This window comes from Lissotriton helveticus, chromosome 6 (genome assembly GCF_964261635.1).
Source record: "Lissotriton helveticus chromosome 6, aLisHel1.1, whole genome shotgun sequence".
Lineage (NCBI taxonomy): Eukaryota > Metazoa > Chordata > Amphibia > Caudata > Salamandridae > Lissotriton > Lissotriton helveticus.
The window spans coordinates 1,281,086,736-1,281,105,404 of NC_136067.1; the positions used below are offsets into that span (position 1 = coordinate 1,281,086,736).

The window sequence follows — 18,669 nt, forward strand, 5'->3', positions numbered from 1 at the left end:
ATACGACTGCGGCATATGCTGTTACGACTTTGCATACGATTGTTGAAGCTGCACGTATCCCACATAATTCAGCTCAAGCAGCAGAGTTGATTGCACTTACGAGAGCGTGTGCATTATCAAAAGGAATGAAAGTGAACATATATACTGACAGCCAGTATGCGTTTGGTGTGACTCATAGTTTTGGACGATTGTGGAAAGAGCGTGGGTTTCTGACTTCGCATGGAGCCAAGATAAAGCATGGTCAGCTGGTGAATGAACTTCTTGAGTCACCTACCTTGCCATCACAAGTTGCGATTTTGAAATGTAGTGCACACAAAAAGGTTACTGACGACGTTGGTCGCGGTAATGCGTTTGCTGATGAAGTGGCGAAAGCAACAGCAAGAGATGTGATGAGTCGAATGTATGTGGCGGGCCCTGCAAGATGGATTGGTGACGTTGGAATGTGTGAAGATACGATAGAGAGTGTGAAGTCTATTCAATCTGAAGCTACAGAGAAAGAGTTGAGTGTGTGGAGAGAGAGTACGGGTAAATTAGACGCGAATGGTTGTTGGGTTGAGTTGTCAGAGCATCAGCGATGGTTGCTACCCGATGCATACGTGCTTGCAGTGGTTACAATGGCGCATTGAATGGCTCACATCAGTGTGAAAGGGATCTGTAAGTTGTTGGCTCCAGTATGGCAAAATGCTGGAATTCCTAAGTGTGCAGAGAATGTGGTCAAGAATTGTATGGTTTGTCTGAAATACAACCTTGGTAGGGGTACTCCAACTCCAGCTGGTCATTTTGCCCCTCCAACGTATCCGTTCGAGGTTTTGCAGCTAGATTTCATCCACATGGAGAGGTGCAACAACTTAAAATACGTACTCGTTGTTGTTTGTGCCTTTTCGAGATGGGTAGAAGCATATCCCCTGAAAGATAACACTGCCATGTCCACAGCTAAAGCCCTTGTCAAAGAATTCTTCCCCAGATTTGGTTTGCCGAGAATGGTCTGGAGTGATAATGGGAGTGAATTTGTGGGTCAAGTGATGAAGAGAGTATGTGAAGGGCTAGGAATCCGGCAAAAGTTCCACGCTGCAAATCACCGCCAATCAGCTGGATTAGTAGAGTGCTACAATGGCACTCTAAAACTTAAACTGGCCAAGATACAAGCAAGCTCTGGTCTTAAATGGCCCGATGCTTTACCATTAGCACTTCTATCAACAAGAATGACTGTGCATTCGCGAGTGGGACTTAGTTCATACGAGATTGTGTTCGGCCGCCCGGCCAACATATGGGGAGTGCCAAGGCCGACAAAATTTTGTGAGATTGAACACCCTGTACTGCTTGATTACTTGTATAATTTGACGGCTAAATTGCGTGTTTTACACCAACAGGTTCACGATACTTTGCCTCAGGTGTCTGAAGATCCAGGGCACATCATCGATCCTGGATCGTGGGTCCTAGTTAAAAACTTCCAATGGACAAAGAATGATCAGCCTCGTTGGACCGGCCCCTACCTAGTTCTTTTGTCAACGAGATCCGCAGTGCGAGTGGAAGGAAAAAAGAACTGGATCCACGGCGTACATTGTAAGAGGGTCCCTCTGCCGTACGACCGGTGGATCCAGGAAGGTATTGCTGACTCTGAGACTGAGACCGTGCCTCGTTTTCTGCCTTTCAGCGATGCACGTGTAAAAGGAACAAATTCTGAACGTGAAAGTGACAATCTTTTGCAAGAAGCTGTGCCACCGTTAATTCGATTGGACACTACAGAGCCTGAACTTTTGTTCCAAGACCAGACATTATCTGGAAAAAGCCGTTATAATCTGAGGCCGAGAACTATGGACAAATAAATTCCTTTTCTTTGCTATTTTTGAAAGTGCAGCTCTCTCATCCGAGAAACTTTTTTATTTTTGTTTTTCGAACCACCATCCGGGTTCAGCTGTAGGGTCGCGGGCGACAAGTCTTTGGAGTGCAAACCGAAGACACAAGGTCGATGGTTCTGGTTGGTCCTTGTGCGTTTCCCTTGGACTGACAGGCGCATTCCTTAGCACGGAACACCCTACCTCCGCGAGCAGCAAGGTTAGAGGATGGAGTTTTTCGAGATGGAGAGACCTGCCAAAGAGATGAACTTTAAAGCCAAAATGTGTACAATGATGACCAAGAAACATTTTCTGATATTATGCATTTTTATGTTGTTTAGTGTAATGATGTTTCTAATAGGTTATGTTTTATTTTATTTTCGAGTGACATTTGCACCCACTACACAGCCCATACCTCCTTCTACTGTTTCCTCGCATTCTTTTCATCCTCTGCCTGAACATGAGTCCGTTAGAAGATCAGAGTTCATCAATAACTCCTTCGTTCAGCTTTTGCACCAACACCAATTAGTAGTGAACACGACTAACTGTTGGGTGTGTGGTCTTATGCCCCATACCACCGATAAAGGTATCCCTTACCTGATCCTGCCATTCAGCCATAATGGTTCTGTATGGGCATACAGAACGATGTTTATCTATGCCCGCGAAGTCCACCCCCTACGTTCTGTGAAAGATAACCCAAAGAATAGTGCTCTAGTTAAGGGAATAGTCGATATGATTAGGGGAGCTACTTCCTATGAGACTATCCAGAGAGATGAGACACTAGCATATATTGGATGGAAGGTAACCGGATATGGAGTTAGTCTGAGTGAGAACCAGCGAGCAAAGAGATCCTCCCCGATTTGGGTCGTACCCCATCAGGGTCATCTATGTCTGCAAGGTAATGGCAAGAATCCCAGAGCTCAGGTAGGGAAGAGTATCTGCAATGAGACATATGTCTTTGCGTCCCAGACTTCCCCTTAGTTCCTAGCAGCTAAGGATACCTATTTCATCTGTCATGATAGAGCATACACATGGTTGCCCCCTGACTTCTCGGGCACATGTTTTGTTTCGTTCCTGTTGCCTCCCACCTACACAGCTGCGGCAGATTACCACAAGACAAGGGTAGTTATAGGTGTCTTCAGTAAGGAAGGCACTGCAGGACAAGAATTGGGAGATTTCTTGAAGGGTTTTCTGCCGTTTTGGGGACCTATGGTGAACAGCAGGAACATAAGGCAATTGACAAGGGTGGTCGAGTCCACCGTAGTTGAAACTGCCGGTGCCCTTAGTAACTTGACTGCTGAGCTCCAATCGGATCGTCTTATGACTCTTCAGAACAGAGTTGCGTTAGACGTCATACTTGCAGACCGAGGTGGAGTATGTAAAGTGATCCAATCAAGTTGCTGTGTTTTCATTCCGGATAACGCTCCGACAGTGTACCAGGCCATTTCCAAACTGCATAAGATCTCTGAATCTATTCATGTGGATAAAGGAGATTGGTCGTTGATGGGATGGTTCTGGGAACTGTTATCTGTCTGGGGATGGAAGATTCTAATGGTCATTGGGATGATCTTAGCCATTCTTTTCCTGTTCTGTCTGTGCGTACAGTGTGCTCCTACTATATGTGGCCTCTGTGCTACATCGTGTGTAAGGAAACCTGTATCAAGGGACGAGCTAAGTAATAGGATGATGCTACAGCAACATCTCAGTGAATTTATGAATATAGACCTGGACTGAGATTAGCATGAGTGTAGGTTATTGCCTATGTTAGGGCAAAAGGAGGGTCTGTGGTTCCGTGGATTCTGGACCCATGTCATAAACATGTTCGTAGCATGACGAATTTGGTATCAGCAGACCGATAATTACGAGTATTCTATATATGAGTATTTTCGGCGTATTCGAGTGACAAGATCACCCTGAAATCAGAGATTCCGTCCTGAACCCTCAGGTTCCATTCTTGTGCATGGCAGCCATTCTTCTGGTTGCCCTCACATAGGTCGATGACTAAGGCCAAAACGAGTTTTAGGGACACGTACACCTTTGCTGACTTTTGTGTGACCTGGGCAAGCTGACTCCACTGCCCGAAGCCAAACCTGTTCGACCAGTTCCTTTCCCAGTGGCCGACCGAGATTAGGGATCAAGCCACAACATGCCATAAACCCTTCATTGAACACAACTATGTCTAATCTTACTCACACCTGTCTCTGTTCTTTCTTTATGGCCTGCTTTACGATGAGGAGGTGCCCGTTTTTATTAGGGGTCCGTCCGATATCTGATGAAAAATGTTGGACCTTGCCGGGTAATTGATTGTGGGCTGGACAAACGGAAAATGGGCTTGTCATCATGAATCTGCTTTTCTTTGTCGTAGACATATGTGAATGATCATCTGTAAAAAAAGGAATGTTCGCCTAAAGCATAATATCATGTATAAAAAGGGATGGCTAGCTTTGTAAAGTTGAGCAGTCTCCTGAGAATATACACCGTGTTGTACTTATAGGATACCTGTTACTGGCTGCAGCCAATAAATTCGATCTTTGACTTCACCAAGAAGACTCTGTGTTTCTGTAGTCTGAGACAGGAGAACTCGAAGTCTTTGGGTGTGTCCCCTGGCACCGCTGGGTTCTTAAAAACCCAGTACTTCAGCATCAGCCTTCTTTCCAAACAATCCTGACCCATCAAAGGGCAAATCCATCAAGGCAGCTTGGACATCTGCAGAGAACTCAGATGATTTAAGCCATGCCGCTCTTCTTGTGGCCACAGAAGAACCCATCACTCTTGCTACCGAGTCAGCAGTGTCCAGACCACTCTGAATGACCTGTCTAGCGGCAGCCTGAGTGTCAACAATCACTTCTTGAAAATCCTTCCCATCCTCCTCAGGAAGCTTTGGAACCAGCTGTTTTACTGAATCCATCAACGCATGGATATAGCGTCCCATGAGACAAGTTGCATTAGTCGATTTAAGCGCCATGCTTGCCGAGGAAAAGACTTTTTTAGCAGCTTGGTCCTGCTTCTTCGATTCCTTATGCCCAGGAACCTGTGGAAAAGCGCCCGCAGATTTTTTCGAGCAGTCCGCCTACACAACCAAGCTCTCTGCAAGGGGTGTGTGGATAAAAAGTCTGGGTCACCAGGCACCACCCTGTACCTTCTTGCAACCGCCTTCGAAACAGCAGGGGCTGTAAGCGGTCTCTTCTAAACCTCAGTTATAGGCTCCGCCAAAGCATCATTAAAAGGGAGCATAGGCTCGACCACAGAGGTAGGCGAATGAAGGACTTCAGTCAGTAAATTGGCTTTATACTCTGCAGTTGGAAGTGTTAAATTCAACAAGTCTGCAGCCTTTCTTATGACCACGTGATAAGGTGTCACATCCTTAGAAGGGGCGTCAGAAATAGAGGCCAAATCCCAATCAAGGGACAGTTCAAGACCACTAGCCTCTCTCCGATTATCGAAAAGATCCTCTGAATCCTGCAGCTCACCCTCTTCCATTTCTGCTTCACGATACCTCTGCTCTTCCAGAAGTCTCTGTGCCTCACGCCTCGACCTCTCCTTCATGAATGAAGTCGACGGATCCGGAATCGACTCCGTCGAAGCCGGGGCCGGCGTCGAGCCCGAAGCCGGAGGATCAGACCGCTGAACACGAGGTCGGATTGGATTCGGCATCGGCATTGATGGTGTCGGCGTCGAAGGTCTTGACGTCGAAGGCTTCGGCGGTGCCGAGTAAAGCCAAGGCGGCGTCGGAGCCGGCATAAATGGCATAAAAGGCGCAGGAGCATAAGACTGGGGGATACCCAGATTGTATGCTAATGGACCCGTGGGACCAACCCGTGCACCAGAGGGGTACATAGCTCTTGAATACACTCCATACATAGCATTCAGGATCTGAGTAGGGTCCTGACCTGGAGCAGGAAAAGCTGGATAAGAGCCCACAGGTTGCTCTCGAGGGAGCGGAGTCTTCTCGACTTCGACCTCAACCTCAGGCTGGTGCACCGGGGTCGACGAACCCACAGGCAACGGAACCTCCTCTTCTCCTCCATCTTCTTCATCTCCCTCACCCTCCTGGTCAGAAGAATGAGTCGGAGCCGGAGAAGGATTCGACATCGGCTTCGGTGAATGAATAGGCGAATTCACGGGCGAAGCCTCACCTTCGGAGACTTGAACTTCCGGAGTCGGAGCCTCCACTTCTTTGCGAAGTAACTTCACCTGCAACTTCGGTCTCGAGTCCTTCCCAGCATGATGACGAGACTCATGAGATCTCTTCTTGTGCTCCTTCCTCGATGACTTCGAAGCATGCACCGAAGACGACCTCGAGCGCAACTTCGAGCGAGACTTCAACCTCGAACGACGAGTCAGTGACCTCGACCTCTTCTTGTCCTTCCTGCTCTTCAACTTTGCAACAAGGAGTTTCGCCTCTCTCTCACGGAGAGCCTTAGGATTCATTTTCTTACAGGATGAACATTCCTCGATGTCATGGTCCGAACTCAAACACCAGACGCAGCACTCGTGCGGATCCGTCATAGACATCATCTTGTCGCACTCTCCGCAGGGCTTGAATCCAGTCTTCTTCGTGGACATTTCGACACAGAGAAGCAAAAGGACACTGAAATGAAACAAACAGTAACAAAGTTACCAACAGCTACAGAGGATCCCTAGAAACCGTTAGCGTCGACGACGCGGAAAAAAGGGAACTGATGTCACCACGCCGGCGTGGGCCTATTATGGAGTCGGTGACGTCAGCGGAGTCGCGCGCTGTGTCGTGCCTCTGTGACGTCGTCCACGTCGGCGCAAAGCTACAAAAAGAATTTCCGAATGTTGCTGACGCAAGGGGATATTCACAAGGTGAGGAATCCACTGGCAGATGTATCCATCAGAATGGCCTCGCTCTGCAAACCTCAATGAAATCCCAAATGGAAGTCCTGTGAAAACCTCCATTGGGCCAGGAAGGGGCAATTGTTGCCCAAGAGACGGATCTCCTGGAGCAAGAGGACGTCAGGACTTTTTCTGTGAGCTGCTTTAAGTACTGCCCCACGTTTAATTCTGTCTCGCATGCTATTTATAGTCCACGAAAGGAATGATAACCTACCTGGGGGCTGTCCTCCCTTCTTCCCTCTTACGTTATCTGGTCTAATAGGCATAGTGTGAAGTGGTTAGGTATGTCAATGTGAGAGGTATATGTGTTGAACATGAGACGATTGCCTGCAGTGTCTTAAGTGGAACCAACCAAATTTAAACTCCCCCTCTCCCCCTCCCAGAACACCCTCTCCATACTAGAAGTACCTGTTGTGGTGCAACTAGGGACCAACTAGGCTAACCTGAAAAGTGTATCTCCCCCATGAGCAACCCCCCTGCCCAACTACCCAAAAGTGCAAGCCTCACAACAAACTAACAAGCACAAGTCACAAAAGGAAATTAACCATTATGATAACGGTGGATGGTGGTGATGCAGTTAAGAGTGTGAAATCCCAGTTCCCATAGACTGCGATGTGATACGATGCCTGCCAGTTGAAACCTAATAAACACCGATGTAAGGTCTGGGTGTTCTGCTTAGTGCACTCTTGAGTCGGTCGTCAGTCCTCGCAAGAGCAACAGTTCGGCTGCGAGATCTCTCAGGACCAAGGGATCTGGCCCTCTGCTCTCAGCGGTGTAGCTGCCGCTGCAGTGCAGTGTGCCACTTACCCTGGAGTCTATCCGTACCTCCCCCCTGAGATGAGGACCGTAAGACAGTATGTAAGGTAGGGCGCTCATCTACCCAGTCCCAAACACCTTAAGGAGTGTCAAAGAAAAAGTTTTTTCCGGAAAGAGGAGTATATATGCAATGTCCATGGCCTGTAGTTTCTGCTTTGCCTCCAGGAAGTAGCGCTGCTGCTTCTGAAGCTTTAGGGTCTAGTCGGGAAAGATCATCAAGGAAGATGATTGAAATGTTAGTGAACCAGCTTTGTGTGCCACTCTCAAGACGGCATCTAGGTGTGCATAGTTGAGGACTTGGGCAATAAAGCGGCCGGGCGGGGTGCAGGTTGGGGGCTTAGTGGCCAGGTCACGGTGCTCTCTTTCTATTATGAAGCAGTTAGAGACATCTGTAGTTGGTAGCCAGCTTTTCAGTCATTTGAAGATGAATGAGGTAGGGGTATTTCCTTCCTCGCCCTCCGGTATACACACTATGCGTAGGTTGTTACATCTCGATCTGCCTTCTGCATCCTCCACTTGGGCTCTAAATGTCCCACCAAGCACTGCAGAGTCACCAGGTGGGGTTTGTGCGATTTGAAGGCATCTTCAGTCTCGGATACCCTGCCCGCAACCTCAGTTACTCTGTGTACAGCATTCCTCAGCTCTTATCGGATCAGAGCAAGGTCGACTTTGAGTTCCCCCAGTCTGCCCTCCATAGTTTCTTTGAGGTATTGGACTGTCTGCAGAATAGAGGATGTCTGTAGCCCCTCAGTTGGCGGACTTTCCACTCCATTCTCTTCGGCAGGTGCTGTTTGTTTAGTGAATTTATCTATCTTTTGTTGGGAGACGGAGCTAACTGGCTTGTCTCGTGCCATTTCTGGTGTCAAAGGGTGCAGTCGCTGGAAAAGGGGCCAGATGTAAAAGAACAGAGCAGTTTTGGTCCTCAGCCAGGGCCCTCAGTGCTACCGAAAGGACAGGCTCAACAGTAGGTGGGGAGCAGAAAAGGAAGCAGTTGGCAATTTCACACCCCCAGCAGCCCTCAGGGGTGCAAGCTAGAAGACCACCAAGGCATGTACAAGGTCAGTATAGTCCACACTGCAGCATTTGGACTGGCCCAAGTTGTGCTAAGTCAGGGTATTCATGCCACGTGGTTTGAGTATGGTGCCGGAAGCAGTCTCCCTCACAGTGTCAGCTACCCCGAACTGTGGTGCCACTGGGCTGTTGGCAAAGGAAGTGGCTAGGGCTCAACAGATCCAGCGTCAGGTTCACAGCTGCAGCGGCCTTTCGGTGCACAGCAGGGCAAGGAGACTGTGGTGTTGCCTGTGGGCCCCCGCTGACTCCCAAAGTAGGCCCAAGCCGCATATGCTGCTGCCCCCATCACCCCCACCAGCAAGATCAACAGGGGGATCTCACACAGCTCGATTGCGTCGCTGGCCATGGCCCACACTCAGTCACTGCTGTGGTGGGAACCGCCTGCAGCAGTTGCCTCCCCGGGTGAGTTCCGAGGGGGAGGAAAAAGTCTTTGTTGTCTCTGTGGTACTATGGGGCCAGTGCAAGGAGCAGTAAGTTACAGAGCCTACCTGAGTTTGGCCCGGCAACTGCCGAGCAGTCGCAGGTGGAAAGCTCAGGCGATGTGGAGTGTTGAAAGGCCAAGAAGGGCCAGAGTCACCATTTGCACATGCGGCTCCCTCTGCGGGTAATCTACCTGCAGGCTGCGGTCCCAAAGATGTGTCAGAGAGCGGCTGATGGGCCAGGCCACAGCACGAGCCAACAAGAGATCTCGCATCACCTCTCACCTCCTCACTGGGGTCCAGCCCTGCCGCAAAGTGCCGTGTAGGTCCATCTGTGCTGACGTGAGGCCACCACCTGCAATAACCTACCTCCCAGGCTTCGGCCAACAGCACATGGGTCCTTCTATCAGCCCAGTGTCAGTCTCGCTCCCTCTGCCGTTGGGCCCAATCCGGAGTCCGCCAATCAGCCTAGTGCCAGCAGCATAGGACGAGTATGAGGGGAGACCCCATTCGTGAGCAGGCCATCCTCAGAGCTCCAGAGGTGCAAAGGAGAGCACACTGCCGTTTCCCACAGGAAGAGCATCACAGCCTATTTCTTCTCTACACTGCAAGCCCGACTTCCATGCGGCTTTTGGCCCGTGTTCGGCTACCTCCCCAGTAAAACTAGTTGTGGCAAGAAATTGTGACGTGCAGGCACTTTCTGTGTGGGAGCTGCCCAGAACGATCGACTCGGGCGGTCATACTGCGAAGATCGGGTGGCTGGATATGGATTACTGGTGCAGTGTGTTGGAGCTTTTCTACAGAGCTACCACCATGTTTGGTATCAAATCCAAGCCCCCAAAACCTAAAGGTTTTAAACCTTGCGGCGAATGTCACAAATAGATGTCTGTGTCTCATCCCCACTTGGTCTGTCTCCTGTGCCTATAGTCGAGTTACGACCACAAGGTCTGCATTGAGTGCAAGTTGATGCATGTCTAAGCGATTTGCAAGCGAGTGATAAATCTCCTGGTGATGTTGAAGAAGAAGGCTCTGCGCCGTTCCCAGTCCATTCCTGGGGTAGCTCTGCGGTCCGTTCCTGGAACTGTTCCTGGGAACGATCATCTTTGCTTTCCAAGACCTCTTCCTCCAAGTTGAGTAAATCCAAGAAGAAAAAGTTGAGTTGTTCTACGATTCCCCATCTAAGTAGAGTGCTTCTAGGCCCCGCTCAGCACATGTCACCTGCAGAGCCAGTGTCTGGACCTGCTCCGCACTACCAGAGTTACCTGGAACAAGAGTGACACCAGCCCAATTAAAATAATTTTATGACGCCATGTACACCATCTTTGGGCCACAAACTCCCTCTGGTGCCCCTTCAGCCCCCACAGCGCTTCGAGGTACCTCAGCTGAGTTATCGCCGGCGGGCTCACCCCCTGACGCCAACTGAGCCCTCTGGATCCGCCCCTTGTCCGACTTAATGCCTACATGGGTGCCTATACCCACTCTAGCTCCAGTGCCCCTACCCCAACGCCGCTAACCAATGAACCCATATCCATACTCATATCAACCCTGAGTTAGTGCCGCCTTGACGTACATCGATGTTGACTCTGGCGCTGTCCAGACTGTATCAACCTCTGGATTTGCCTCTTTTTAACATGCCTTTATCCCTGGGGGGGGGGAGAGAGGAAGAACGGTATTGTACCATTGAGGATGACCTAGACTAGGAGGAAAGCTGTTTTCTCCCCCAGGTCCTGTTTCGGTGGAATTCACATCCTTCACAACAGTGAAGCGCAGTGCAGGGGAGGTCCTTCACCTACAACTACCTACAGTAGAGGTAAAGACCAATTTCTTGACAGAGCTTCTTCTTCCAGGGTCGCGCTCTGCCAAACCTTTGCTTCCCTTTAATGAGGTTCTCACTGATGTTCTCCTTGGGGTCTGGGCTAAGCCTTGCTCTGGGACTGTTGTGCACTGCATGATTGCCCATCACCATTGTCCCGCCCAAGGAGCCCGGCTTTCCTCTCCCAGCATCCCTCCCTTGAGAGCTTAATAGTAGAGGCCTCAACAGCCAATGTTAACCTGAATGCATTCCCTTCCACTCCACCAGATAGGGAATCCAAGAGGCTGGATACTTTTGGGATTTTCTCTTCCTCCAGCATGGCTTTGCAGTCAGTAACAACCACATGTCTCTTGGGCAATACTCCCATGCATTATGGGACTTGGTTGCTCTGCTTCTCCCCATGCTTCCTGAAGAGGGCCACACCATCCTGGACCAATCCTTGGTGAACGTCCGGGACACAATGATGTTTGACATCAGGTGTGGGCTAAACACCGTGGACTCTCTAGGAAGGGGCAATTCCTCTATGGTGGTACTCTGTAGCCAAGACTCATTGCGGTCCATTGGATTTTCTGGGGATGTTCAGTCACCCTAGTTGCTCCAGACTGGGTCAGGAGGATGTGGTACCAGGAACGTCTGGGCATGAGCATCTGTGCTACGATCAAGCTACCACTTTGGGAGGATCTTCTGTTGCAGCAGCAGGGCAGGGTTCTACACCCAAACCAGTGTAATCTACACCGCCATGCAGCTAAATGCATATTCTATACCACCCGAGGTAGAGGATGTTTTATTTGCTGCCAGGTGTACCACTACAGTCCATTTATGCCATGCGCTGGGACACATTTGTGGCCTTTGCAAGCCAAACTGTCAGATGTTTTGTTGTTAGTTTTGTCTGTACCCCAGCAAGGTCTTGCAGTGGGCACTGTTAAAAGTTATTTGTCTGGCCTTTCCTGCTTTTGCGTTTGTCGGACCAACTGTCCTTGTTTAAATCACATGCTGTGAAGTCACTTCTTAAATGTTTGACACACTTTCCTCCCGAAGCCAATTATGATGTCACAGTGAGTCCTTTACGTGGTCCTATCGTTCCTCATGTGCACTGCCATTGAGCGGATGCACAGCTTCTCAGTGCGTCTTCTGACTTTCAAGATTGTAATCACATCAGTTTGTCTAATCAGTAATCTACAGGCTATATCGGTAAAACCAACCCATGCCACCTTTTTTCTGGACAGACTGGTGCTTAGAACACAGACAGCCATCTTGCTGAAAGTCGGGAGTCCTTTTTATGTCAAGCAGTCCATCGCCCATCCAACATTCCTTGCCCTGCCTCACCTCTTGAAAAATGGGTAGAAACTCCATCTGCTGGAACCCAAAAGAGCTTTAATCTTTTGCATTAATCACACCAAAAACCTCTCAGTGGACGATCAGCTTTTGGTGGGGTTCTTTGGGGGAAAGGAAGGCAAGGCAGGGCAAAAAATTACTGTCTAGGTGAACATTGCTCAGCATTATGATCTGCTACACATTGGCCAAAAAGCTGCATCTGGAAGTTCTGAGAACTTATTCCACCTGGGCTAAGGCTACCATCACTGCATTGGCATCAGAGTGCCTGTCCTGGACATCTGTCAGGCTGCAACGTGGGCTTCAGTGCCCATGTTCACAAACCACTATTGCCTTGGCAACTATGGCGGGAAGGAAGGGCATTACACCCATACGCCCTGTAAGCCTTTTGGTTTGAGCCCACTCGATTGGCCCTCCACCTTCAGGAGGTACTGCTTTGGTATCTATTCTAAAGGTGAGGAATCTGTGGTTAGAAGTATCCAAGAGAAGAACAAGTTACATACTTTTTGTAATGGGATTCTGGTGGATACTGTAACCACAGATCCTCACTGCCCACCCACTTCCCTGTTCTGTTGTGTGCAATTTTTTAAAATTTAAAAGGTCACAAATTAGAGATGTGCACATTTGAACAGACAATTGTTTTGTGCTCTGCGTCCAAGGGCATGAAAAGAGTCAACCAAAAAACAGACATCGGCGCACAGGGGTGGTGCTTTCTGCTCCATCACTTATGAGGCGGAATGAAGGCAATGTGAAGCTGCACTTCACCTCATAATGGTGTACATTCGGCACTGCAGAGAACATTTCCAGGCCCAGTTTCGCACATGGGGGATAGTCTAAAGGCGAGGAATCTGTAGTTAGGCAAATATCCACCAGAAAGCATTAGCAAAGGTAAGTAATTTGTTTGTTGATGCCATGTATCTTAACCGCTTTCATCTTGTACTAAATTCTAGTGTGCATGGAGGTCAACTGAGGTCCAGTTTGGAATGGTATTTGGGTGGAGGTCACAAACATTCCAGAGAGGGGATCATGCTATGCTACAATGTTTGTGTAATGTTTGTTTATTCAAGGGGATGTTTAAGTTGAGCAACAATAATATATCTCCTGAAATCGCGTAATTCCAGACTCCTGTCATAGATCAATTTCCCTGGGATTTCCCAGAACAGATAAAACAAAGGCATTTATGATTAATAGTTTTGAGCATATCAGCTATGGATATAATCCGGGGGGTCTGCACAATGTTATGAAGAAATACATCCATCCCACATGTTTCCCTTTGTGTACAAAAAAGTGATGAATTAAATGCTTGAATTAATCTCAGCCACTGGTAATTAATTACTTAGGCTGTATCCCAATATATTGCTATTTTACACACCATACCACTTCAGTTTGGACTCAGCCCTATGCAAACCAGTCTTGACAAAGCTCCAATGAGAACCGTCTAGCCTGAGCTACCACACTAGGTCCTCCCTGAACCAGAACACAAGTAACCCTGGACCGGTTTTGCCCTAATTAGGTTTCGTCAGTCAGGTATAACTTAGTTCCAGTGACTCAGTGTGCATAGAACCACGTCTGGGTATACCCATCCCACAGTGGGGCTATTCCCACTGGAGCAGGGTCAAGACTTCATTACTACTTCCCCCAATGTGCTCCTTAAACTCTGGGCTGGTGGCCCAAACCACGTCTTGCTTTTCACGTATAGCTCATTATCTAAATAGTGTACATTCACTAGGCATCATTTCTAAGAATTCTACATTGATGTGAGAACAACTTTACGACTAGTGAGGGTCTGTATCTTAATTTACTATTGGATATTGTTACTGATAATCATTTATTTAAAAGCTGTTGCATATGAAACTGCATTGAGAACATGAAGCTTTGTAAATCCACCCTGTCTGTGCTCGAGAATCTAAAGGTATAGTAGAGGAGGCACTTTCACACACAAAACCTAACAAGGTCCAGCCTCACTTATGCTCTACATGGACCCAGCCCTGTTCGCCTAATCAGCACGAAGTCAAGCAGCACAGTATGGGATGTCTTTTGTGGCATAAAGATGGTACAGCATTTCTTTGTGTCAATTTCCTAGTGTGCTGAAGAGTTGTCAGGTGAGGTTGCGCCACAAGCATTTCTGGAACAAAGAGATTTTAGGATTGGTGCAGTAAAAGGTGACGTGGTTTCTTGCCTAGCTGAAAGTTTGATAACAAACGTGTAGTCTTAATATCCACCTTCCAATTCTATTGCAAGGAGGCCTGATGTCAGACAATCCTAATAAGGACCTTTGAACCTGCGGCCACCAGTAGGGGACCCCCACATACATTCCTATCCTTGCCTGGAGTGCCAGCAGTATCATGAGGATGAGTAAATGGTCTCAAGAGGCTGTAATAAAAGTCTAGTAAACCCTTCAACTAAAATAGGTAATTTGTTTTTTTTTATGAATACACCGGGAACTGAAGTCAGTAATTTCAAGGAGATTGCACGTGTGAAATTATGCCTTAATGCTGCCTTACCTTGTAGAGCTGATCGACTTCGGCTTGACTTTTCATATAGGCTTCATAGTCAGCAAACACTTTAAATCTACAAACACATAAAGACAAAGATTTACATTAGAAGAGTTAAGTGGCCTGAGTCTCATTACAAGCTCTAACATAAATAAACCTGTATACACCTGGAACATAAATGTGTGTTACTAATTTGTTCATTCTACCTCAGTGACCCAGTTGTCCCTCTGAAAATCCAACGTCAACTTCCCTTTGTGAGTCACCTTAATTAGGACACCTGGTGCTTACATGTGAGTGTATCTGACTATTGGTTTAATGTTTTCCTGTGTTAAGGGCCATTAATGTTACACAAGCGAGTTGTGAATTAAATTTATTACAATTTGTGATTGCCATTTATAATTCAGTATGCCTAAAAATGCACAAACCTATTTTAATTGGTATTCACTTATTTCCCATAATGAACACACATGAAAAGAAATAAACATCACCAGAACGTACTCACATCCAATCTTTGAGTGCACATAGATAAATTCCCTTTAAATAGAGTAGGTTTAAATCATGTATCATCATTACAAAACTGATTTAGCGTTGGCACTAAGTGTTACAAAATACGACTACTAACAACTAACATATAGGGCCTGATTACAATGGCAGTCAGACCGCACACCGACAGGCCGTCAGTGGCTGTCCGACCACCGACAGGCATTCAGTCTGACCACCGCATTATGATGCAGGTGCACAGACCCTATTCGGTCGGAGGGAAGACTGCCACCTCCAACAGGATCATCTGATCCCAACAGGGCGGCAGTTGGAATCAGAATCCCGAATGGAGGCGCTGCCAAGGCAGACACCACCGTCAGGATTACGATAACCCTTTCCAACATGAAAAGGATGTCGGAAATGGACTTTGGAGGCACCAAACAGTCTGTCGTGGGCCACTGTTAAGTGACCCTGGGGGCAAATGTAGTGCCCCACTCACCTCCATGCACCGTGTGTCGAGCACCACATGGGGGCATAGCACACAGAGCCTGGATGCACACAAATTGCTCCTTTACACTGTGTCCGCTGTGTAAATGAGCACTTTCCGACCTCCAGCCCGGTGGTCCCATCATATGCAGCGGTCGGCCCGCTGACTGCTGGTCGTGCAGTCTCCTGACTGCCGCAATAGCAGTCGGCGGTCCGCACAACCCCATTGCAATCATCCCCATAGTTTTGATCGTTAGTGTGTTTAAAAACATTCAGCTGGAAACTGGGGACCTAGTAAGACAGGCAAAGCAATTAACTACCTGAAATAAAAAAAAATGGATGTGATTCAAGAGCTACTATAACCATTTCAAAAGTTGAAGGTTTTATCAATCAAAGATGCTTGGAATTTACTTACTCTGTGAGTTGACATGATGGCTTCAATAAAAGTTACTTTTCAAGTAAGATAAATAGTATTATATCTATGCATGGGCCTAAAGGAGAGCCCGTAAGAAACAAGTATAAATTCTAGTGTTCTGTAGTACACTTGACTTTATTTTATTTGAAAATGCAGTAAAATATGCTTTACACCTAAATTCTTCAGAATACTGGGCATCAGTGCTAGTATCACATCATCCAGATATTTGATGGATTTCAAAATAGATCGGTTTTATAGACTATCTGTTAGAATTACCTAAACTGTATTCTCTGACTTCCCTGGTTGTCCTTAACGAGAAGAGATCCTAATTGTCATATACCCCAATTCAGAAGCTGAGATAACATGATTTAAAATATACCTTCTGCATTGAACTAGGTATCAATGAATTACCAAAGATCAATTGCATCTCTCCCATTGTTGAGCATGTGAGACATTCTAGAAAACTCCAGATTAAAGTCAGAGAGGAGAGTTGGCGTTATGGAGCTGAACAAAGAAGAACACAGCGAGATACTTCTGAAAGGATTTTGGATGGAAACCCATCTTAAGTGTGCTGCATCAATTCCTAAGTCAGGAACCGCGTTGGCAGATGAGGGCATCTTTAAACAAAACCTCTAGCTTAAATGCAGTCAATTTCCTTTCAGTCAGTGGTCCCTCAAATTCCTCTCCTGAGACCGTGCTCTCAATTAAGTACAATGGGGATCAATATATATTGAGCTGTGGTAAGGAAAAGAGCGACGACCCTAGATCCATCAAAAATGTGCATTAATGTTAATACTACTCATTCAATCTATGCAGGGTTGGCAGATTTCACAACTTTGCTAAGGGCAGAGTACAACAAGATGGACAGTAATAAGAACTGTCTGATACAATACAAGTCATGCAGTTCCCACAGACCTACATAGGATGGTATGCTTGCAAGCATGATTGGTCAACCAACCACAGGAATACCACGATATCAGTTCTGTTGCGGCCACAAATGATGGACGGAATGCTGAATAAAGCAAACATTCACCCCCAGTCAAGCGATCGGAGTTGAATTCATCAGACTTTTGCTCACTACGCCACCCCAGTTTGGACTCAGCCATATACAAATCAGTCTTGACCCTGCACCTCATGGGAACAGTCCAGCCCGAACTGCCAAGCCCGGTTCTCCATGGCGTTTGTCTACACATAGTATTGTGTGTTGTTTGCAAATTAGCACTTTGATCTAGAAATGTCTCTTTTTTCCTCCTGGCCTCACAAACATTTCTATTTTTTCACATACTTAAAATTCTTCACTTACAAAAAAATTCATTTATCACTTACTTTAAACCCATTTTGGGAGGTGATTAGTGGGTATCACACACTCTCAGCTACACATAGGATTAAGCTGATGAATAAGACTCTAATAAGAGATGTTGAGCTTTCTTTCTTCTCTCTTGTTTCTGTTTGTTATGTACAGCTAAAATAAATAATATGTGTTTTCAATTGAATATTAACTGTATCATATTGTTTTTTATTTTCCCCATTTCTAATTCTGTTATCTAAAACTTTTTCCTTTTTTTTTTTCTTTCACTTCATTTGTGACATATGTAAATTTCATACATTACAAACACCGTAGTATTTGTAATTGAGGACTGGCTCTGATGAAGCGACCTGTGTGTTGGAAACACGTTGCCCCTTTTGCATACATTTCATTTTTTGGAAGGAAAATGAAAAGATATTTGAATCTTCTCTACAATTCAGCAACTGATTTCCAGAAACTCTATGACCACAAAAAATGTAGTCTTTGTGTATATGTTTAGCAGGACCTGAGGAATTGATCCTGCAATTAATTATTTGAGGTTGTGTCCAACGTTTGGAGTGCCACTGTTTCCCTATAGCATTGTTTCTTGCATCTGTCTCAAAATCTGTGTTTTGGCTTTTACCAAATGTCGCCGTGCACGCAAGTGGTACCTGCCTCATTAACATTTATGATGCTATAGCGTCCTCCTCAGCCTGGAGGTATGCAGATGAATATGCCACACATGGAGCTCTGGATTGTACATCTACATTCCTTCGCATACAATCTCACTCTGTTCTCTGATTATGTCATAGCTGTTAATAACCATGCCTTAACACCTCCCAGCAAGTTACATACTTCCTCTATTGAGTCCTCCCAGGACCGCAATGGTCCTAGCACATGTAGTCTCATGGCAAGCTTTGTGTGACTATCATCTTTGGAAGGTGTCAAGTTTTTACATCGAACAATGGGCAGAGTAAAATGTATTCAAGATTGTGGATGCACAGCACTGCACTACAAATGACGATCTAACTCCAGCTCTTATGTCATCAGTAGAGGAGTAAGGTTGCGCCAGTATGACTGTTGAAAACAGAAAAAGTCAAAGTGGTGGTTAATATGCACAGCTAATGCATTTTAAAACTGGCAACGTCACTGTAAGTAGGAGTAAAAGTAAGATAATTAAGAGGGAGTTTTGGTCTAGAAGACCCCATTAAGTTCTAAAAAGAAATCAGCAATAAGAAATATGCTTAAACACATTACAAACCGTATCTACATTCCCTTTCATAATGTTAACATTAGTAGCTCAGTAATTTGAAACTATATCGAATTCACAAAACCCAGAGAAAAAAAGTCTGAAATTTGCTC

The 18,669-nt window shown here is 46.5% G+C and overlaps 1 protein-coding gene across 1 annotated transcript in view; it reads right to left on the reverse strand.

The window, feature by feature from the left end:
• Positions 1–18,669, reverse strand: part of PYGB (glycogen phosphorylase B) — a 689,075-nt gene that overhangs the window by 20,454 nt on the left and 649,952 nt on the right. Inside the window, exon 19 of the mRNA XM_078649032.1 lies at positions 14,651–14,717. Coding sequence (XP_078505158.1) covers positions 14,651–14,717 — 67 coding nt within the window. The remainder of the gene's footprint in view (positions 1–14,650; positions 14,718–18,669) is intronic.